The 24276-nt window shown below is 49.5% G+C and overlaps 2 protein-coding genes across 3 annotated transcripts in view; both read right to left on the bottom strand.

The window, feature by feature from the left end:
• The window catches only part of LOC311327460 (striatin-like), a 30811-nt gene extending 11478 nt beyond the window's left edge, over window positions 1-19333 (bottom strand). For both annotated transcript variants that reach the window (XM_084460506.1, XM_084460507.1), the window contains exons 1-4: window positions 19003-19333; window positions 8198-8301; window positions 2029-2102; window positions 450-528 (exon numbers count right to left, since the gene is read on the bottom strand). In XM_084460506.1, the coding sequence (XP_084316632.1) occupies window positions 450-528; window positions 2029-2102; window positions 8198-8301; window positions 19003-19218 (473 nt within the window). In that variant the 5' untranslated portion in view covers window positions 19219-19333. The remainder of the gene's footprint in view (window positions 1-449; window positions 529-2028; window positions 2103-8197; window positions 8302-19002) is intronic.
• Window positions 19334-19760: 427 nt separating this feature from the next.
• heatr5b (HEAT repeat containing 5B) overlaps window positions 19761-24276 on the bottom strand; it is a 31579-nt gene continuing 27063 nt past the window's right edge. Inside the window, exons 34-35 of the mRNA XM_084452429.1 lie at window positions 24130-24276; window positions 19761-21204 (exon numbers count right to left, since the gene is read on the bottom strand). The exon at window positions 24130-24276 is cut by the window's right edge and continues 67 nt beyond it. Coding sequence (XP_084308555.1) covers window positions 20897-21204; window positions 24130-24276 — 455 coding nt within the window. The 3' untranslated portion in view covers window positions 19761-20896. The remainder of the gene's footprint in view (window positions 21205-24129) is intronic.

The raw sequence follows: 24276 nt of genomic DNA, 5'->3' as shown, positions 1-24276 counted from the left end.
ACACACTCATGAATAAATGATCCCGGCTATTCACTGGGACAGATGAGGCGTGAGTAAGGCAAGCGTGATCTGTGTCCGTGATAGAGCCTCCCACCACCCCCCTCCCCCCCCCCCCCCCCGCCTCCCCCCACCCTGTGCCACCCACCTTCACACCGGCTGGAGTCTGAGGCTGAATTAGCTGAGCTCAGAGCAGAGGACAGAGAGGGTGTCATAACCAGCGGTGTCCAGGTGAGGGAGCTGTACTCCATGATGGGTTTTCATGCTGAAGTACAGCGATGATGTAGCAGCCGTCTGTCTATCTGGCACCTCTCAGACAAAAGACTGAGCGCTGCTAGTGGATCAGGCTGCCTGAATGCCTACGACCTGTGAAGGGCACAGGGTGTGTCTGTGTGCATGCGTGCATGCATGTGTGTGTGTGTGTGCGTGTGTGTGTGTGCGTCTCTACGTACTGTCTGAGGAGCTGTCGACCCTGCTTCCAGGACAGCTGGTTGTTGAGTGACCCAGGTGCCTCGTTCTCATTGGCCTCATCTGGGAGAGGGACAAGAGACACACGCACATGCACACGCACACGCACACGCACACACACACACACACACTTAATCCTAGTCTGTAAACAAACCACCACGTTAGTTAGTCATGCAGAGGAGACCTTGCAGCAACATGCCATTCATACAGTCTCTGGGTTGCAGAATGAGCCCAACGGGTCTAATTAAGGCAGGCAGTTTGTTTTCTCTGCTTCTCCTTATTCAGGTCACTGGAGCACGACTGTGATGGAAATATTGATATTCAGTTGCAGGCCAGACTCAGAGAGATCATTAACTTTTAACGTTAGATTTTCCATGTTAGAATAACCTTCCATCAAAGCCACGTCAGCTGTACTGAGGGTCATACGAGCTTCGGTTAATCAGGGTGAGTAAGGCGCAAATGTTTGGCCTAATTGTGTTACCTACCCCAACACAGACGCCAATTAGGAAATTACAGTACCACTCAGAAGAGTAGACGTCTTAGTAAAACCTTGTAGGGGGAGTAGGGACACCTCAGTAGAACTCCGTAGACTACCGCTCATTAGGAACAGTGTTCTCCAGTCACAGTGGAGCAGTTCAATGTTTAATAAAGCTTTTTAATCAAACACCCTAAAAATGCCTGTCGTGCTCCAACCAGGCGCCATGACCGGCCAAATGCACTCGCTAACACAGGACCTGCTAGGGCCAAAAGGACTGAATACTAGTATTCTTGATAAGCACGCCCAACCTCCAACCTGACCCTCAAAAAGTTTGTGACTTAATGCTAACATTGTTGTAATGATCATAACATTTAAACACTGTGTATACAAACGCTAAGTGTTGATGGGGTGTTCGGGCTGGGCTCGCTCTAACATCCAAACTCAACAACTCTGTTCTGGCTCTGAATGAGCAGAGGGGCTGTTCTTAGTGTTAGAACAGAATGCCGTTGATAGGATGCCGATGAGGTGTAAGAGAGAGAGAAAGAGAGAGAGAGCGAGAGAGTGTGAGGGGGGGTGGGGGGCTGCTCGGTCGCCGAGAGGGGAAGTGACTTGTCTTGAAACTGTCTATACTGTACTTCAGGAGACTGAGGGGCGGGCAGGTGCACCACCATGTCACCCCCCCCCCCCCCCTCTCCTTCATCAACACAATACCGGGAAATGATGGGAGGAACTCTTTTACATGGCGGGGGGGGGGGGGGGGATTACTCAAACACAGGCCATGACACAGAGAATGCCCTCTCAATGCAAGGGGAGCCTAAACTACAGTCTTACAATGGCATGGCAGAGTGTAGCGTCATCCTTTGGAATGTCAGCTCCCACAAAAAAACCACACGAGCGCGATGAAACTGTTGGCTAACACAGACAAGACCCGACAGGAGTGAAACCCACGCACTTTCACAACTTTGGGCCGACAGGAATTCTGTCACATGATGTAGCCTGGGTGGCGGATATGCTGCCGATGGTACAGTAGCTGATCTACTAGCGGAGAGAGAGGAGGGCGGGGCTCTCTGGGACCGTAGACTCACCAGAGTCGTAGCTGGGGGGCTTCATGTCACCTTGGTTCAACTCTGTTCCATATTTTAACTTGTGGTACTTTGCCCTGGGGGGAGGACAGGAAAAACAAACGACAACAAAAAGATGCTGATTAGTAACACAAAAGTTACACATTCATTCCAACTGTAGTGAGTCCCGTGCTTTTATGAGCAGCTGGCAGCGTGACGGCGCACGACGTCCATCTGCTCCTCCGGTGTTCTCATCATAACCACTGAAGAATAAAGAGCGTAGTTATTCTTTCTGCCATGACAGCACACGTCCATGTCAGCATGTTGTTGTGTGTGTGTGTGTGTGTGTGTGTGTGTGTGTGTGTGTGTATGTGTGTGCGCGTGCATGTATGTGCGTGTGTGTGTGTGCACGAGCGTGTATGTGTGTGTAAACCCAGTGGAGCACATGTCTAGATGCATGTCTCCTCCTCCTCCTGCCTCCTCCTCCCTCCTCCTCCTCCTCCTCCTGCCTCCTCCCTCCTCCTCCTCCTGCCTCCTCCTCCTGCCTCCTCCTCCTCCTCCCCCCTCCTCCTCCTCCTCCCTCCTCCTCCTCCTCCTCCTCCTCCTCCTCCTCCTGCCTCCTCCTCCCTCCTCCTCCTCCTCCTGCCTCCTCCTCCTGCCTCCTCCTCCTCCTCCCCCCTCCTCCTCCTCCCTCCTCCTCCTCCTGCCTCCTCCTCCTCCTCCTCCCTCCTCCCTCCTCCTCCTGCCTCCTCCTCCCTCCTCCTCCTCCTCCTGCCTCCTCCTCCTCCTCCCCCCTCCTCCTCCTCCCTCCTCCTCCTCCTGCCTCCTCCTCCTCCTCCTCCTCCCTCCTCCTCCCTCCTCCCTCCTCCTCCTCCTCCTGCCTCCTCCTCCTCCCTCCTCCTCCCTCCTCCTCCTCCTCTCCCGCTCTCTCTTCCACAGGATTCACAGACACAGTGATTTTGCCCGTCGGGCAAGTAGTAAAACAAACAAATGTCATTTTTAGCATTATCATTTTTCACCCCCGAATTTCCTCATTTCTTTTCGATCACGGTCGTATCACAGCTAACGTTCTGGGCGGCGAGACAAGACGTATGAGCCCGAGCTCGAGCGAGCGTTTCACTCGTCTTGGACAAGGGAGTTTAGTTGGGCGGCGTTAGAGGACGAGGGCCAAACTCCAACTATGTTTTGCACCATTTGCCAATTATTATTATTATTTGTCAATTTTTGAAGACAATTTGTATATGGGGCAAGTAAAAATGGACTTTGGGCGAGTGAAAAAAACACCTTAACGCTGGAAAACAGCTGTCAGAGCATCAGTGATGAGGCTTTTGACGGAGGGACGAGGTCCAAGGAATCAGAAGAGATGAGTACAAAGAAGCCTTCACTGATGTGAGCTCGACGTCCGCCTAGCGTCCCACGTCACCATGTTCATTCACCAAAAACGCTCACCGAAGCACAAAAGAACCAAGAGAGATCAGCATTCAGTCCTGTCATGTCCCTTCTACAAACAACACAAACACATGATCTGTGAATACACAGAAGAGATCTGTGAAACTAATACACACGGCTCCCATCCAACAGGAAGCCTTTAGGCTTCAGATACTGCGGCTGACTCTTCCTAACACGTCCAAGTCTCCATGTCCCTCAAGTCTCCATGTCCCTCAAGTCTGCATGTCCCTCAAGTCTCCATGTCCCTCAAGTCTCCATGTCCCTCAAGTCTCCATGACCCTCAAGTCACCTCCTTGTCTGGTGATTTAACACACCAGAGTGTGTGGTCGACTTTCTATTGATGTACAGTAGGTTGACATGACAGCCTGACGATCTGCATAGTTGGAGCTGACCGATGCACAGAGCTGGCTTAGTGTGGGAACGAGCACAGGCCCTCATTGCATCATCTCTGATGAAACATGAGGACCAGCGCAGCAGTGGACGTGTCTCTGGAGAGGACAATGGGGAGCAGAAGGAAGGAAGCTTGAAGTGTAAACAAGTCTGCCAGGAAGAGTGTGAAAGAGGAGACAAAGAGAGAGAGAGACACAGGGAGAGAGGGCCTGGAGGGGGGGTGACATCATCCACATATCCCGGGTCCAGAGGGGGGGGGGGGGATGTGTGTCATTGGTGTTACTATGGGGACATGCGGTGCAGAGGCGAGCTGACACAGTGGTGCACAGAGGGAGGGAGAGAGAGAGGAAGGGAGGGAGGGAGGGAGGGAGAGAGAGAGGGAAAGAGAGAGATAGAGGGAGCGAGGGAGAGAGAGAGAGAGAGAGAGGGAAAGAGAGAGATGGAGGGAGAGAGAGAGACAGAGGGAGAGAGAGAGGGAGGAAGAGAGTGCGAGGGAGAGAGGGAGAGGGAGGGAGGAAGAGAGGGAAAGAGAGAGAGGGAGGGAGAGAGAGAGAGGACACTCAGGACAGTCTAAATAATTCTGCTGCTGTTCTGATGACCTTGTCAAGCCTCCAGACTCCTGAGGACAGTGCAGCGTCATCCGTATCAGGCTCCCAACAGAACCCCCCTGCCAGCACACTGCCCTCCTCTAGAGACCACGCCGGTCAACACATCAGGGTCCGCCATGGAAATAAGCCTGACACTTCATTGTGCTTCAATCCCCTTGACAATGTTTTGAAGCAGTGATGTAATCATCCGATGTCTTAATTCTTTATTGTCAAATAAGCTGAACTATTCAACCACTGTCTGGACCAGGGCTGTGCAAAAAAAACAAACAATTCTGCTGAGTATTGTGATATTTACACTATATAGATTTTCCTGCCCCTCGTATCAATACATTAAAAATATACATATATTTTTGATTTATAAAGCACAAGTATACATAACGTGACAGGGAACAGATACAGATATACAAAATGAAGGATAGAATTCAATCATTGATCCATTATTCATGTTTTAAACTGATTCCCTCTGCCCTCAGGATCCCCTCCGGGGAGCGGGGGATGGAGTGGTAGTAGCTCCTTCAGCTCTATTGTAAGAAGAGTAATGCAATATCTCACAATATGTCCTGTATTGTATTGTCTGCTGTGTTTGGCTGAGGTTGGTGTGACCCCGGCCTTCAAAATACAACACATTCCCTCGCAGATGCTTATCATGCGAGTGCTGCTGTGAGCCTAGAAGAGCGTTCCCCAGCCGATCCGGCCCTGACCATACGCATGACGGTGTGTTGACATGTGGGGGGAAGGGTGGTGTGTGTCGGTGTCAGGGTGGTGTGTGTCAGTGTCAGGGTGGTGTGTGTCAGTGTCAGGGTGGTGTGTGTCAGGGGTCAGGGTGGTGTGTGTCAGGGGTCAGGGTGGTGTGTGTCAAGGGGCAGGGTGGTGTGTGTCAGGGGGCAGGGTGGTGTATGTCATGGGGCAGGGTGGTGTGTGTCAGGGGTCAGGGTGGTGTGTGTCAGGGGGCAGGGGTCAGGGTGCTGTGTGTCAGGGGGCAGGGTGGTGTGTGTCAGGGGTCAGGGTGGTGTGTGTCAAGGGGCAGGGTGGTGTGTGTCAGGGGTCAGGGTGGTGTGTGTCAGGGGTCAGGGTGGTGTGTGTCAGGGGTCAGGGGTCAGGGTGGTGTGTCATGGTCAGGGGTCAGGGTGCTGTGTGTCAGGGGGCAGGGTGGTGTGTGTCAAGGGGCAGGGTGGTGTGTGTCAGGGGGCAGGGTGGTGTGTGTCAGGGGTCAGGGTGGTGTGTGTCAGGGGTCAGGGTGGTGTGTGTCAGGGGGCAGGGGTCAGGGTGGTGTGTTGACATGTGGGGGGAAGGGTGGTGTGTGTCAGGGGTCAGGGGTCAGGGTGGTGTGTGTCAGGGGTAGGGCTGGGACTTTTGCCCCAAAATCATATACGAAGTTCGTTTATTTATTAATAATAATATTCGAATATATTCGAATTATTATTAATAATATTTTTACCATTAAATTCTTACAGAAAGACCTACCTAGGTATTAAAATAAAGTTGTGCACATTCTGTCCACTAGTGGGCATTGTATCATAAGCAATATCGATAAGCAATGATGTTTTCAGAAGCAAATACAAGTCTTTGTCAACAACCGTTCTTTTAATTTATGTCAGACCCTGGCTTGAACAGTAGGTTTTCACTGTTTGACAAAAATAAATAAAAATAAGACAGTCAGGCTAGGTACTGAAAGACAAATAAAAGATAAATAAAGGTAGTAGGATGTATATCCCATTAATCAAACATGTAGCCTAGGCTAAATCAGAACTTGCCATTATGGGCTATATGGCTGCAGTATGTAAGACTCAACAACCCTCGTCAACCAGGAGCCGGTTGCACCAGTACTAAGTGGTGACTAGGCCTATAACCTAAGTGGTGACTAATTCGAGATTTGGTCACTACTAAATTTAAATGGGTTGCACCACTCACGACTAGTTCCTACAACTAAATATGTACACCACCCTGGGAGGTGGTGTAAGTGATGACTAGTGCGAGGAAGTAGCGTCTTCAACTCTGCTATTAGGACGGAGGTGGGCTGAAACATTGTAGCTAAATCTGTCGGTGGAAAAATTATTATTTTTAGCAGATGTCTTAGTTATCAAGATTAAGCTAACTATTGGCACCGGTGTGCTTATTGGTGTCATATTTAATAAGTTTGAGTAATTTCACGATCGAGCTAGCTAACCACCTTTAGCTCAATTGGCTCAGTTGCTGGTTAGCGATGAGAGGGGGAGTCCCAGCCGAGTTGATAACCCTCCGTTGCGGGTTGGGAGGATGCAACGGTCGGCTGGGATCCTCATAGTTAACCAGCAACTGGTCAGTGGACTGTACCAGGCAGCCTACGTTATCAGTGGACTGTACCAGGCAGCCTACGTTATGTCTGAATCAAAGGTTATCAAACAAGCTTGGGAACTAGCTGGCTAGGATAATTTAAGCATAACAATCCAACGGCTAACTCCCCCAAAAGAACCCCTCCACTGCACAAGCACCAAGTCCAATAATAATAATAAGCACAAGCTACAGAGTGCAACGTTAGCCTTGCTAACGGAGATAATGAATTTGGAGGAGAGTGTTGCAGCTGGTGCTAAACGAGGCAAAGGAATTGGATTATACAGAAAGGTGAGGATCGAGCCTGTGTTGGATGACCAACTCAAATGCCTGGCTAGCTCAATATTGTTGTAAGTTTAACATGAATCGCATATGCGAGCCGGAGCCCGTCGCTTTCACTGGATGACTCGTGAAGCATGCTACATTTATCTCGCATACTAAACATGTTTTCGTGGAGTAGTACAGGTATGTACTAAATCGTATGTAGTAGGCGAGTTGCAGTATGTACTATATAGTATGTAATATGGACATTCGGACACGGCCCAAGCTCCTTGGTAAGGGCTGGGTAAGGGCGATCAACCTCCTTGTTTACATTTTTACTTGCTTACCGATTGGCTATTTGGATCCTGCCGTCACAGTCATACAACGACTATTTTTTAGTAACTAGTTAGTAGTTAGGCCTACTAGTTAAGACAACGCCTAAATTGCCGTGGTGCAACCGAAATAAGATACCAAGTAATATGCGACTAACTAGTAGCAACTAAGAGTTTAGTCAGTGTTTAGGCGTGACTAAATGCTTGGGTTTAGACAAACTGGTGCAACCCAGTCTAGGGGTATAGATTTCGATCTCCTCCAGCGTGATTGTGGGCGTTGGCGAGGCCATTGTTCTGCTAACTAAGTGCTAACTAACGTCACCTCCTACAGGTCCAATAGCCTTGCTAATGAGCTCGCGATTGCAACTTAACCAGGCGTGAAAAACCCTCTGAATCTGAATCAAAAGCAACGTTTGCTAGCCAAGACATTTACAAAACTTACAGGTTCGAATATTAAGGGCTGCCTAATATTCGTTCGAATACCAGTATTTCTGTCAATATTCGAATTATATTCGAATCCCGAAGTTCGGACTCCCAGCCCTAGTCAGGGGTCAGGGTGCTGTGTGTCAGGGGTCAGGGTGGTGTGTGTCAGGGGTCAGGGTGGTGTGTGTCAGGGGTCAGGGTGGTGTGTGTCAGGGGTCAGGGTGGTGTGTGTCAGGGGTCAGGGTGGTGTGTGTCAGGGGTCAGGGTGGTGTGTGTCAGGGGGCAGGGTGGTGTGTGTCAGGGGGCAGGGTGGTGTGTGTCAGGGGTCAGGGTGGTGTGTGTCAGGGGTCAGGGTGGTGTGTGTCAGGGGTCAGGGTGGTGTGTGTCAGGGGGGTGTATGTCAGGGGGCAGGGTGCTGACCTCTCCTGTTTGAGGGCGAACTCCAGCATCTTGATTCTCCTCACCAGATCCTTCTTCAGGTTCTCCTGGCCTTTCCTCTCACCCTGGAGGAACGCTATCTGGGCCTGCAACAAACAAACAAACAAACAAACACACACACACACACACACACACACACACACACACACACACACACACACACACACACACACACACACACACACACACACACACACACACACACACACACACACACACACACACACACACACACACACACACACACACACACACACACACACACACACACACACACGAGAGAGATTAAAAGCATATTCAGAAACCCAAAAAGGTTCAGATCCAGATAATGTATGTAGCCCTATATTGGTGTTACTTCCACAGCATCTCCCACAGGCTAACTCGTCTCTGCAAACAGCTATCGGGGGGAGGAAAGAATATGAAGGTGTAGCAGAATGGTCTTAAGCAGTAGTGTAATCTGCATAGGGTGCGTGGGGTCTGTGAACCCACGGGCCCCCTAGAGCAGGCATTCCCAAACTGTGAGGCTGGCCTCCCCTGGGGGGCCCCAAAGAAATTCAAGGGAGGCGCGGAGGGATGTTTAAAAAAAAAAAAAAAAGGAAAAACATGTTTTTTTATTTTAGAATTTTCTATGGTTTTTATGAATGAAACGTGATTTTAAAGGTCTTTTTTTTTTTTATGGACAAATTTGGGCGGTTGGGGGGGGGGCGCGGGTGTGTCACTGTTTTCAGAGGGGAGGCCCACATTGATGGAGTTTGGGAACCCATGCCCTAGAGCAGGGGTGTCAAACTCAAATACACAGTGGGCCAAAATTTAAAACTTGAACAAAGTCGCGGGCCAACATTGAACAAATGAAAATTTTAATATGGACCCAAACAAGTTTTGCTTTAACATTGAATATGCACTTATCACTTTCGCTTTTGGTGCGCATCAATGGTGTGCACTAACATATGTGAATACACCCTCAGACACAAGTGTTGGTGCTCCATCTGCTCAGTAGAGAAGCTTGTAAAACCCTGACCTTCCTACAGCCGGCATGCAGACAGACAGCCAGGCAGACAGGCCGGCAAGAAGGCAGACAGGATTGAATGAACGGGAACAGAGCAAACACAGCGGCCGGCTAGGTCAACACAGGTGTCTCTATCACAGTGAGACGTTACATAACGTAAAGCTTCTGTTTTCTGCGTTTCTTTTCGCCATTTTTAAGAAGGGGTAACACGGTTACAGTTGTAGTATGAGATTGCTATGACTACTGTCACAGAAGAGAGGGCGTTTCTGGGTCCTGTCTTGATTGACGCGCCAAACCAACAGCAGAGCATTATGGGATTTGTAGTATTAGCGGTGAATGCGCTGTATAATACTGGCGGGCCAGCTCTAGTAGTCATTTGGTATTGCCTCGCGGGCCAAATATAATTACACTGCGGGCCAAATTTGGCCCGCGGGCCAGAGTTTGACACCCCTGCCCTAGAGGATATATTGTGGCGGGAAAAAAAGGCGGGCGGGTTGAGTTCAACGATTGAAGCACATGGAAGCAAGGCTATTAATTGGGTAAATAAGAACATAGCCTACATGTAAAATCAATAACATCAATGAATAAATACACTGAACCATTCTGTTAGGCTATATGTCCCTATCCACATTTTACACATTCAAACAATTCTAAGAGCCGAATGCACTTTCTAGGCTACCGTAGGCTGGGCCCTAACGTTACCTTACGCTCTCAACTGATATTGAAGTGACATAAAAAATGGAAAAACAAAGAAATAAATGTCACTCTTAAGTGAAAAGATAGGACAAAAAGGTGAAGAGGGGAATCTCGGGGATCATGTTAGCAAGTATCCTGATAATGACACCAGTGACGACGAGGACCTTCTTTATATCAGCTCTATCTCACTATTCCCATAAGCAGAGCACAGGCAGTGCACTTTCAGTCATCTTAAACTAATTAAAACATATCTAAGGTCTTCAATGAGTGAGAATCGTCTCTCAAATCTGGCAATGCGTTTTATTGAGAGAGAAACGACTGAGAGGGAGGACTTTTTTCATGTGTTGAACTAGTCTACATTGGATTATTAGGTTTATAGCCTTTACCTGACATGTTGCCTATTATATAGCCTATTGAGCCTAGTGATTTGTCTTACATTAGTATGGCTATAGTATTTGTTGTGGAGTTCTAGCAACTACTACTGGTGACTACGTAACTGCAGTTGATACCTGGAAGTGCTGTCATGTTTAGCCTAGTCTCCTCCTTATATTAAAGAACATGTCTTTTGTGGAAAACCGTCTCATGTAGAAGTACGTTTATACTGTATAGCTCCAGTAAATCACAGCTATATGTTTCAGTTTGTACAAATTAAGATAAATTCAATAGGCTATTTTAATGAATATATTATTAGAAACATATTTTTCATTGACAGACAGGCTAGGGGCCCCTTTGAGGTGAAAAAAGCCCATGGGAATAAAAGTGAATCTACTCCCCTGGTCTTGAGTGATACTATTACACCCTGCCTTGAATGATCATTCATGTTATTCCCTTGAGTGATCATTTTTATGTCAAATTCCAAATTAAGTTTTTGCATAGCTTCTTCCAGCTTGGCTTTCGAGGCCGTCTATGGCACACAAACTGCCTGAGAGGCTTACGTGAGCAGATTCCAACACGGAACACGCCTCCGCTGAGACAGAAATAGGCCCAGATATGAAATAAACATGCAGCCATGTTGGCAAATGAAAAAAAGGAAGACTTTTTTTTTTTTTTTTTACTATCTGCTCCCTTCTCTTCATTCCTTCACTCACTCCCTCACTCCTCCAATCCAATTTCTCTCTTCAATAGTTGGCCGGCAGCAGCTGACGCACACGGCCTGAGTCAGAGTTACATCACTGGGTCCCACACACACACACTGACAGGCGTTCCTGAGCCAGACGAAGAGCTCAGCTAGGCACGCAAGTACAGGGGACTGAGGCTACGTTGCACCAGCGCCCCGGCACCCACAACCTGCACCAGCCAGGCTCAACACGGAGCGGGGAGGGGGGCGACTCAACATGTTACAACCAGGTCACCCGTCTCCGGGCACGATGAGTCAAACGCAACCAAAACACAGGACCCGCCGTCATCCTCAGGTCCACGCTGGAGGCTGGAGCTCAGGGTGGATGATCGAGTGTGGAGGACTGGAGAGTGTTTAGAAATGAGGTGCACTTGTTGTGTCTCCCCGTCCCAGCCAGCTCCACACGCCTATTGTTCCCAACAACAAATACTTCTGCATTAATCACCTCGGGAACTGGGACAGCGAGGGGAAAAGAGAGGAGGAGGAGAGAGATTTACAGCTCAGTAACAACATGAACTTGGCCGCTCCCGACCACCAATCACTACCCCTGCCCATCTCTGCCAACCAATCACTACCACCACTTAGCCCACGCAGTCAACCAATCACTACCCCCGCCCACCTCCGCCCACCAATCACTACCCCCGCCCATCTCCACCCACCAATCACTACCCCTGCCCACCTCCGCCCACCAATCACTACCCCCGCCCAGCCCACACAGTCCACGCTCTCACAGGTGACCACGCTGCTGCTCTCTCACTCACTACTACAGTACAAGAGATTCAAGATTATTTTATTTGTCACATGTAATGTACGGTGTACAGTCACAGTGAAATGTTGCTGCCGGCTACAAGATTACGCTACAGATAAACTCTAATACTCACTTCCAGGTTATAAATGTTCAAGTTACAATTTACAAAATTTACAATTTTACGAATAACACAAAATACCCTTTCTAAGTATAATATTAGCTGGGATGGGATAGATTAGGGTCTGGATGGATTATGTACATGCTATATGGATTTTAATAAATAAATAAATAACCCAGGAGGGGGCATGGGTGAGTTATGTACATGCTATGGCTATAATGAATAAAATCCCTGGGAGGGGGTTGGGGTGTTAGGTAGTGTCATAAACATTGCAGCGTGTGAGAGAGAGGTCTAAGTTTCTTTTTCACCTTTCTTCTACTGTATTTCCACCACTGTAACCTGACGCGCCAGATGGCTTGCTTCGCATAACCATCTGGGAAACTGTGTGGAAAAGGGCAGGCGCATTCAAAACTAGTTGGCAGGTGATTGGATGAACCATCTGAGAAAAAAAAAAAAAAAACGGTCCTATCACACGCTAAGTTCAACCCCTCCTCGCTGTCATAAACCTGCCCAGCGTAGCTGATTGTATTTCAAATTCCTCAGAACCAACGCTGATTGGCGAGATCGTTTTCCGATCGGGCTCCAAACCTTCTCTATTGAGAGTATCCAGACTGACCTGCGAGTAACGACCTGAGCTTGCGACATCAGGATGGTCTCACGAGGCGACCGCCACTGCTGCGTTGCCTTAATAGAACACTAGCACCACCACATCTTGCGTTCCAAGATACCACAGAGATTTCTGGCACCCTTGGGTGACCGGAGATAGAGAGCGTCTCTGAAAGCCTCTGGCCTCTCGCTATCTCATCTGCCCCAGCAAACATTAACCCCAGGAGTCAGGGAGGAATGCTATGAGTCAACCTGGGCCCTAAAAACACCAGGGAAGGGTTGTGTTCCCGGAGACCTGCCGGCCTCCTCCCACACAGCCGGGCGCGCTGTCCAGCCAGGGGGTGAGCGATCTGTCCCAGTCTGTCCCGGTCTGTCCCAGTCTGTCCCAGTCTGTCCCAGTCTGTCCCGGTCTGTCCCAGTCTGTCCCAGTCTGTCCCGGTCTGTCCCGGTCTGTCCCAGTCTGTCCCAGTCTGTCCCGATCTGTCCCGGTCTGTCCCAGTCTGTCCCAGTCTGTCCCAGTCTGTCCCAGTCTGTCCCAGTCTGTCCCGGTCTGTCCCGGTCTGTCCCGGTCTGTCCCGGTCCTTCCCAGTCTGTCCCAGTCTGTCCCAGTCTGTCCCGATCTGTCCCAGTCTGTCCCAGTCTGTCCCAGTCTGTCCCAGTCTGTCCCGGTCTGTCCCAGTCTGTCCCAGTCTGTCCCGATCTGTCCCGGTCTGTCCCAGTCTGTCCCAGTCTGTCCCAGTCTGTCCCAGTCTGTCCCGATCTGTCCCGGTCTGTCCCAGTCTGTCCCAGTCTGTCCCAGTCTGTCCCGGTCTGTCCCGGTCTGTCCCGGTCTGTCCCAGTCTGTCCCGGTCTGTCCCAGTCTGTCCCGGTCTGTCCCAGTCTGTCCCAGTCTGTCCCGGAGCAGTGGTCCGGGTCTTTTGGACTTTCCTAAGATGTTATGAGAGGAAGACCGCCTGAAACACTAGAGCAGCAGTTCAAATGCCAAATGATGGTCCAGACAAAAGAGATACCGCAGCATCTTCGGTCCACATCCTACACAAAACTGACAGGTTAACAATATGGCCACAGTGGGGCACAGACCTATCGCTCATAGATCGGGAGGTAAAATGTTACCTCCAAATCCGCCATGATGACCAATGCAAAAAAAAAAAAAACTCCTTCTCCATTTTCAATGAGATGGGATCCTAGGCTGAGTCTTGTGAATTCCAGACATGTTTTCCTCCAGGCCACTTTTGTGCCCTTGCCAAAGGCGTCTGAAACACAATGAGGCCCTTTAGCTGAGACACAGCGCACTCTGTTAAAACCCTTGGAACATCTCACTGCTCAAGACTGATACGCTGGGTCTCTCTCTCACTGATACGCTGGGTCTCTCTCTCACTGATACGCTGGGTCTCTCTCTCACTGATACGCTGGGTCTCTCTCTCACTGATACGCTGGGTCTCTCTCTCACTGATACGCTGGGTCTCTCTCTCACTGATACGCTGGGTCTCTCTCTCACTGATACGCTGGGTCTCTCTCTCACTGATACGCTGGGTCTCTCTCTCACTGATACGCTGGGTCTCTCTCTCACTGATACGCTGGGTCTCTCTCTCACTGATACGCTGGGTCTCTCTCTCACTGATACGCTGGGTCTCTCTCTCACTGATACGCTGGGTCTCTCTCTCACTGATACGCTGGGTCTCTCTCTCACTGATACGCTGGGTCTCTCTCTCACTGATACGCTGGGTCTCTCTCTCACTGATACGCTGGGTCTCTCTCTCACTGATACGCTGGGTCTCTCTCTCACTGATACGCTGGGTCTCTCTCTCACTGATACGCTGGGTCTCTCTCTCACTGATACGCTGGGTCTCTCTCTCACTGATACGCTGGGTCTCTCTCTCACTGATACGCTGGGTCTCTCTCACGTCCACACAGAGCGTGGCACACGGAACACACATGCACTGCTGTTGTCTCTCTCCCTCGTTGGGCTGGCTGTGACACGAATCAACAACAAAGCAGGAACGAGCACCCCCCCCACCCCCCCCCCCTCCTCCCCCCGGGGACAGACAGACGACTGCATATTTCCAACGCAAAAAACCTGGCGGACCTCTGTGAAAAGGCTAGGGGGGCTTTGCTGCCTCAGTTAGCTCTAACCCGGGAGAGCGCAAAGATGGCTGGCCTGCTAACAGGCCAAGAGCATTCCACACATTCCATTACACCAGCACAGACAGACAAGAGCAACACAACAGAGGAGAGAAGACAGGGGAGACGCGGAGAGAGAGAGAGTGCAGGAGGCAGGCTGGGAGAAGGCCACCAGCTGAGATCTCCACCGCAGTTTTAGGCCTCCTGGTCTCCTGATGGATGAACTATGACCTATGACCTGTTCAAGTGGAGAAGAAGCATTAAGACCTGGGCCAGAGTCCATGGCTAAAAACAATCATTACTTTCAATCATTACGCCGACGGATTCAGCTCTTTCATGGGAACACTTTAAGGGAGGGAGGAGCTTGTATTCAGTCCGGAGTCCGGACACCTGAGCTGGTCTGGTTAAGCCGTCCTCAGCGTAAAGAAGCAAGGCCAACACAGAGACAGCTTGGTGGGTGTTTAGCAGCATCCCATGTTACTGCGTGAATATTGCACAGAACACAAAGACGAATGCACACAGGCACTCACACTCACACACACACACACACACACACACACACACACACACACACACACACACACACACACACTCGCACTTAAGGCTACTGAATATTTCATCATCAGCATTTCACCTGGCACGTGGGTTTTAAAACTGCTGCTACACTACTGCAGCTCTGTGAGACAATCACAAATTCCACTAACCACTCATAACGGACGACACTGACTCCCCGGAGACGTGATAACAAGCGCAAAGCTCAAAATAAACACAGGCTCCAACAGCTTGAAGACAATGTGCTGGCTACATTAAAGACTGCAGGAACTATAATAGCCAACCAGTCAGCCAGCCAGCCTTTAGCTCTGTTTGTCAGACTAACCTGGTACAGAACATGGCCGGCCAGAGCGCATGCTTCCCCACGCACCTCAGACGCCACAGAGGTGACCTCATAAGTGAGCCTGAGCAATAATGTCCCCAAAAACTAATGAGAATACGACAGACGCAAACCAGGAAGATCAAATTAGTGCGCTAAAGTTCTCCGCTTCCACAATGTCACAGGAACGAGATCCAGGCAGGATCCGAGGAGCCAGTCTGGACTTGTAGTGTGTTGCAGCAGGCGCTGATTTACAACTCTGACAGATTGGCACACTGTGATTGAAGACTTCTCTGACAGACTGGCACCCTGTGATTGAAGACTTGGAAGGAGGCCCTGCGTTGCGAGAGGCCAGCTGTCCCACTCCTACCGATGTATCACCGCCTGTGACTGTGAAAGGAGGAAGGAGGGGTAGGAGAGAAGAACTAGGCCCAGACAACTTAGGCTAGGGTTTTTGAGTGGGACTTCTTTTCAAAGTACTCTTCAGGGACGCAAGCGTTCTGGACAGATTCCAAATGGGCCAGTGGCCTACAAGTCAGAGGACTACAACCCAGCTTCTCTCAAGGGAAAAATAGGTAACCCTTTTTTTATATATTTTTTATTTTATTTAACACTTGCTATAGGCTTATACTATATACATGATCTCACCATCTCGGTGGTGGTGACGTTGTTGAAATGTGTGTCCCCATTGAAGACTTCATCCTCTCACGCTACATGGGAGCCGCCCACCGTGAGCCGTCAAAAATAACTACAGTCCGGGGGTGGAGGTGGTATTAACTGACAGACGCTGCCAACCAACTGTGTGTGTGTATGAGTGAGAGAAAGAGAAAACGAGAGAGAAAGAGAGAAGGAGAGAGAGAGAGAGAGAGGCATAGAGAGCAAGAGAGAGAGGGGCTGAGAGAGCAAGAGAGAGAGAGGGCGGGAGGGGGACAGAGAGAGAGAGAGAGCAAGAGAGAGAGAGAGGCAGAGGGAGAGAGAGCATAGGCTATACGAGCATGCAACCAGCCCTGCCGTCGACAGCTGCACCGCAGTGCTGAAACAAGCCTCAAGCTTTAGGCCTCTACTACTGTTCAGACTTCCTCTCTTTGAAGTGTTTGAAATGTTACCACCCTCTCAGAGCCTATATGTAGCCTCTGTAGAGCAGAGCTAGTCACATCACCACTGCCAACAACTGCAATGTCATGGTTATTCAACGGTGCAACATCCATTAGCAGCAATAGCTACCCCCAGCTTAATAACAATCATTGCTGGTGGTAATCTAGGGCACACCAGTAGTAGCAGTTCACTGTCCTATGAATGAGATTACACTGCCTCAAGCTTTAGGCCTCTACTACTGTTCAGACTTCCTCTCTTTGAAGTGTTTGAAATGTTACCACCCTCTCAGAGCCTATATGTAGCCTCTGTACAGCAGAGCTAGTCACATCACCACTGCCAACAACTGCAATGTCATGGTTATTCAACGGTGCAACATCCATTAGCAGCAATAGCTACCCCCAGCTTAATAACAATCATTGCTGGTGGTAATCTAGGGCACACCAGTAGTAGCAGTTCACTGTCCTATGAATGAGATTACACTGCTGAATCAACAACTCAAAGTTCACGCTCTCATCCCACATGGAGTTATCTGATACCCAGAGTCACCTTTGACCTTCTCCTGGTGTCGCATCATGGCCCTGGGAAGATAGTTCTGGCAAGGAGATACTCCTTCAGCGAAGGGATTTCCCCACCAGAGAGAAGAGAGAGAGAGAGAGAGAGAGAGAGAGAGAGAGAGAGAGAGAGAGAGAGAGAGAGAGAGAGAGACTAGAGAGGCTGATGAGACATTCTGGATCCTTGCCTCGTGGCCATAAGCGTAACTGAACCCAGCCTCATCAATCAAGTCAAGGGAGGATTCTGTGCTAATCAGTGTTTAAGCCTCTAGCCTGTTGTGTGTACTCCACTAATTAAAAATAAACACACTTAATTGGTGCGTCCTTGGTAATCTGATTTACAACCAAGGTGCCTTAGTCCGCCTCATCACAACCTTCTATCACACAGAGTTCAAAGTCACTTTTCCCCACTGGGTTGTGGATGTGTACTGATGGGACAAACGGGACACACAGGGTCAGTCAATCAATTGATTCTCAAGGGCTGTCAACTCCCATTGCCTAGGCAGGATTTGATTAGACAACCCAGAAAAGTGAGATTTTCAGACGTAGAGGGCCAGGTGTTGGCTCCAGCTAGACTATGCCTGTGCTCTCTTGACAGGCTGGATGGAGTACATTCCAAGACGTTGTCCAAGCGAGTGACATAAGCTTTACCTGTCTGCAATCCAACACCAATGACACTGATACACAATCCAGGAACACAAACAAATACAGTCAACACAGTTCAATACAAATCACACCTGAACTAGTTACTTTCAAAACAGCTATGATTGCCAAATGTGGTGACAAGTTTAAAAAAAGAGAAAGAAGAGACTGATAGTTCCCCAATCTGATGCAACACTGTCTTCGAATGCACAATACACAGAGACATGGCACTGTGAGTGTGTGTATATCGTGAGGTCAATGCGCTAAATAATGCACACCCTGTGATATGACTACTGCACAAGCGCACATCGCGATGACGATGCTGAAACGATATATATTGTGCAGCCTTGTCAGGCAGTGAAGGCAGAACTCCAAGCTCCAGGAGCTTCGCAGAGCTGGGCTGTGTGTGTTCAAGCCATTCACAGAGTCCTCACGTCAGAAGCCTCAAAGTCAATCGAGGTAGAGAGCGCTGCTCAAAATGGTCACGGTTGGAAAACATACTGTATATGACTTAGCCTCTGATCTATACATTACATGATCTAACTACCTAAATAAAAGTCACCTGATCTATGTTGTGAATATAGCTACCGTATAACTAATGATAATTGTACCCACAATGCACCTAACCCCAACACTATGAGAATCCTAACATTTAGAACAACCACAAAAGAGCTACTAAACATCTCAAGCTCTGAACTCTGTGGATTTAGAAAGTAGACGGGCTCCAGAGTAGAATAGACTATACTTTTACTGAGACACCAACATAGTGTTTTATGTAACTTACAAAGCAAAATGTACTTAGCAATGGGAAAAATGAATTGTTGCGAGCGTCCCCTGGTGGTGGGTTTTGGTACGTGTGTGTGGCGGACGAACGAGCGCACGAACGGACAAGTAGGCTGAGCACAGACTTAAGTCTCTTTTTCCACTCAATGTGCATGAAATACGTCTAACGTTACCACACATTAGCATGATTGTTTGAGACAGTGAGCTTTCACTTTACAACAGAGTGTTCCCCCACTAGGAAGTGAGGGAACTCAACAGCAACCCGGGGCAGCCGGGCAGGGGGCGCTGCGGTTAGCTAGTTAGCATGCTAACGGAAACAATCAATTTGTGAAAAACCTTCCCCACCGGCTAGTATAGCTAGGGTCCTACCCCCCTGAAATCACCACCAATAAGCACCCGTCAGCGAACGAAAGACCAGAGGATCGTTATTCACCTGTAATTCAGCCCTCTCCACATCCCATTGTGCTCTCTCCACTTCGAAGCGGGCCCATTCGTGCTGCAGGAAGTGCAGGATCCCCGGGATGCTGTACTGAGCTCTGGCCGCCTCCCCAGCGTCGCCGTCGGGCAGCGGTCCTTTCCCCCCACCGCCGGGGAAAAGAGAATTGTTATTGTTGTTAAAGAATACGCCGGGCCCTGCCTGTTCGTCCATGGCCGGGCTCGCGTGAACGGAGCGAGCTCCCTGCCTTCTTTCTGTCGTTAATTCCGTGAGGTGTTTGACTGCGAGCTGACGTTAGCTGGCTCGGAAGGGCAGACCGACCGTGCTCCGTGCCTCGGCTCCGGGGATCAGCTCACTTTCTGACAGCTAGCTGTCAGCGGGTGACGTCAGGCAGCACGACCACGCCCACAGCATGTTGTAGTAGCAAAATATTGGAAACCTCCTCCCCCTTGTTCAAGATCAAGGAGCACATATCAATGTACTGTACAAGCCGACGGCATGGGTTAAAAGTAACTTTTTGACTTACCAGCCAACTGACGGATTTTTTACCTGGTAAATGACAGAATTTACCAGCCACTTCAGCTAGACTTTTTTATATATATTTTTACCAACCATTGGCTAGTAAATTGTTAATTTAAACCCTTGGCTGTAAGCATAAACTACTGTACAGAGACAGATACTTTTGTTTCAAAAACATGGACAAGGAATACGCTTTCAAGAGTTTATTTTTCTTTATTGACATGATCCTTTCCAGTGACAATTAAGCATGATCATTAGATGGCTCTGAATAAATTATCATAAGGTCTATAATCACGATCATTTTTGACATCTCATCTCTCATTCAGTTGGATTCAAATGATCAACACATTTGTAGGCATATAAGAGAAAAACAGCTGACAGTAGCTCAGCAAAAGACAGATTATTAGACACAAAACAAAATGACCCTTCAGTTCTTATTGACGAGTGAATATGACCGTTTTATCTGCTGATATGCAACATCTAGGTAACATCAGTATATTTCTCAAGATCAGATTTTCAGTTTATTAGATGTCAGGTCCTCAACCATGATAATCCTTTCTAATCAATATTTACAAACCATAAAGGACAAGGATGGAAGGAAGATGTCTTTAATAAATTCATAGTTTGAAATATCCAACACATTTTTTTTTTACATTTAGATGTAGTGCACACACTATGTTCCATGCTACGGTGGCATGAACCAACAGTAACATTCTTGAGAGTTGACGTGACAGTGACTGAAACCAGGAAGGTGTGTGAAAAGGCTGGTTTGGTGGACAGGGAGTGAATGAGGTCTAGTGCTACAGGTACCTACCTACTGTAGAAGCAGTAGATCGTCTTATAAGAAGAACAGCAGAATCCATTGATTAAAAACATTCACTCAAAGAAGACCCTAGAGGTTTCTCAGGCACTAAACCAACTGAATCAAAAAAGATACATGATTGAATCCTAGCCAAGAAAATAACTATGTTTATGTTGACTGCAAGATGATCATATAGAATGTTATAATGAAGGCCCACGCTCAGCAGCAAGGAATGTGGAGGGGACGATAAGGGGGAAAAATTTGAATCAAATTCTGAGATGAAATTCTTATTGAATTATGTCTCTTTAGATATTCAGTCTAGAGGCTTGAAATATTACATTCAAATGACATTAAAAGTACTCTCTACAGGGACATTTTGAAATTAAACATTCGAAGAGGCTTTCATGATATTTACATAACCGTTGCTTGACCTTAGGGAAGCTCTGTTGATGCTGCTCATCCACTACAAACAAGAGATGAGCTCTAGAATAAATAAGTACAGTTGACAGAAAGACAACAACATGGACAAAGGAAAACCAGGAGAGAGAGTACTGTACATGTTTGGAGTGTTTAGAAGAAGCTGGTCTTGAGCTTGATGGTGGGTGTGGCCGGGACCGCGGGCTGGGCTAGCCGGGCCGCAGCCTTGGCCTTGCTGCTGGCCTGATTGGCCCGGATGGCGGATTCAAGGCGGGTCTTGAGCTCAGGGGCTGCTCCAATCACAGTCTTGAAGGCGGCGGGATACAGGGGTCCGATGCGCATCAGGTTCTGCAGGGCGAACTCGTGTAGTCCCCTGGAGGTCGGGGGGGCGGAGGCGAAGGCGTTCTCGTCCAGCAGGTAGGAGATCAGAGTGGGAACAAGCAGAGCCAGGAGCTGCACCCCTGTCACCACACGCCAGAGAGACAGAGAGAGAGAGACAGGGATGGAAAGAGAGAGAGCGAGGGGGGAGTGAGAGAGAGGGAGAGAGAGACAGACAAAGCAAACGTTGATTAACTGAAAATAAGGCACGGGTCATTGGGGTGGCAGTAGCTCAGAAGGCTGCCTTGGAATCGGAAGGGTCTTGGTTCTATTCCAGCTCTTCCCTGGGGCTGTCGAAGTGACCTTAGGCAACACACTGAAATTTCTCTCAATGCGCAGGCTAGCACCTTGCTTGGCAGCTGCTGCCACTGGTGTGTGAATGTGTGTGTATGAATGGGTGAATGAGAGGCCATTGTAAAGCACTTTGGATAAACGCGCTAGATACAGTAAATGCAGTACATTTACCATTTTACCATTTCCAAAGCAGTCAGTGGCACAATAGGACGCTGTGAAGAACAAGTGGCTCATCTGAGAGAGCGGGCCTGGTTGTTTGTAACCAGAGAGGAAGTCCACAGGGGGACAGAGACCAGGGCTGAGTTTCCCAGAGGCATCGTAGCGCTACGTTCATCGTAAGCTATGGCGTTCATCATAGCGCTACGATGAACGTAGCGCTACGATGCCTCTGGGAAACTCAGCCCAGGTTGGGTGTTTTGAAGCGTGAGAGAACACTGGGTTGGGTCAGGGTGAGCTCAGCTGCAGCGAGGAGGAGAGCCAGACAGCCGTGAATCCAGAGCAGCGCTGCAGGCCCAGAGGTACGGTACGGTACGGTACGGTACAGGGCAGGGCAGGGCAGGGCAGGGCAGGGCAGGGCAGGGCAGGGCAGGGCAGGGCAGGGCAGGGCAGGGCAGGGCAGGGCAGGGCAGGGCAGGACAGGACAGGACAGGACAGGACAGGACAGGACAGGACAGGACAGGACAGGACAGGACAGGACAGGACAGGACAGGACAGGACAGGACAGGACAGGACAGGACAGGACAGGACAGGACAGGACAGGACAGGACAGGACAGGACAGGACAGGACAGGACAGGACAGGACAGGACAGGACAGGACAGGACAGGACAGGACAGGACAGGACAGGACAGGACAGGACAGGACAGGACAGGACAGGACAGGACAGGACAGGACAGGACAGGACAGGACAGGACAGGACAGGACAGGACAGGACAGGACAGGACAGGACAGGACAGGACAGGACAGGACAGGACAGGACAGGACAGGACAGGACAGGACAGGACAGGACAGGACAGGACAGGACAGGACAGGACAGGACAGGACAGGACAGGACAGGACAGGACAGGACAGGACAGGACAGGACAGGACAGGACAGGACAGGACAGGACAGGACAGGACAGGACAGGACAGGACAGGACAGGACAGGACAGGACAGGACAGGACAGGACAGGACAGGACAGGACAGGACAGGACAGGACAGGACAGGACAGGACAGGACAGGACAGGACAGGACAGGACAGGACAGGACAGGACAGGACAGGACAGGACAGGACAGGACAGGACAGGACAGGACAATACAATACAATACAATACAATACAATACAATACAATACAGGACAGGACAGGACAGGACAGGACAGGACCGGACAGGACAGGACAGGACAATACAGGACAATACAGGACAATACAGGACAATACAGGACAGGACAGGACAGGACAGTACGCGGCACATAAAAGAGCCAGCAGTCGCCCCTTTACAGGGCTGCATTATGGGCGCACATCAAACCCGGTTCCAACAGAAGACGACAATGACCAAGAACCCAACAATGTGGTAGTCTTTCTATGAAAAAAATAATGAAAAGTTCATCCTTCCCAGTACAACATTTGGGAATGAAGCCGACATTTGGGATTGCATCTCTTCCATCCCCTACAGCTTCACAGCAAGACGTCTCTCTACTTTAGATGTTCAGTGGAAACGGAGACACACACAATGGAAACGGTGGAAATGGAGACACACACAATAACAGGGCCTCATTTTCCTTCAGCACAAACATCACTGCGGGGCATGTAAGGAGAGATGGCCGCTGTTAGCGTTGAAAACGCATCCAAACCAACTGGACAGGAAGACGCTGACGAGGTGGAAATGTAATCAGAGAAGAGCAGGGATGGGGAAACGCTACGGGGTCATAGTCATGGAACTAACGGTGAGGCGGCAGAGAACAGCTGAGCAGGACTAAATCGTCAGGTCCGACCGAGAGCTCCGGATTACACCTGCAACAAGGACTAAGACTGGGATGTGAAGCGTAACTCTTGAGGGCCTGCCAGCTGAACTGCATGGCCGTCCAGTCTCCACAGGCCCTGGGTTTGTTCCTATACCAAACCAAACAAAATACTCCTCAGCATTACTCAGGGACGAGCTCATCTAGCAGGGTTTTGGGAGGCCAGTCCAACACTCGCACAACATGTTTTGTGCGTGGCTGGCCAGTGGCATAGCTAGTATAGCGTTTGTCTGGTTATCACTCCCTCCCACCCTTACCCCCGACAATGTTGGCCTGCATCTCTCTGTTGGCACCACAAGAGGCAGTAGTCCCAGCACATCAAAATCAAGAAGGACACCAACCTTTACCCCTTGCCTTATAGGTCAGATCCTGTCCCAACCCCAACCCTTATTCTTACCCCAATTAATGTTATGGAAGCTGCTGCTAGTTGTTGTGAGCTCATGAGCTAACTGGCTATGCCGCTCTTATTGTGCTGGATTAGCATTGGAAGCATTGGAACTGATGTGTCCAAGCGACAAGACCTATCTTAATTTATCAGACATTATTTCATGTCATTTCAATTCACAGCTATTTCAGTGGCATGACTAGCTTCCGTCCTACCAGTCCTGAACAGAAACAAGCCAGCCACGCACATAAGCCAGGCTGGACCTGGCCTGTTTTTTGTTTTATTTTGCGACCGTCTGTTTCCTGATTGGAAGTCTGAAAATCCCACTCACGGTTCTGCTCCTCGCCCATGGCCACCAGGTTCTCCAGCACCCTGACGCCCTCCTGGACCGCCTGCAGCTCGTCAGGGGAGCCCGGCCGGCAGCGCTCTGCCGCCTTCAGCTTCTCCACCACAGGAGGAGCCAGGGCGTGGATGTAGG

Source organism: Borostomias antarcticus, assembly GCF_949987555.1.
Source record: "Borostomias antarcticus genome assembly, chromosome: 2".
Lineage (NCBI taxonomy): Eukaryota > Metazoa > Chordata > Actinopteri > Stomiiformes > Stomiidae > Borostomias > Borostomias antarcticus.
The sequence above is the reverse complement of the archived record's forward strand: the minus strand, read 5'-3'. Positions and strand labels throughout refer to the sequence as shown.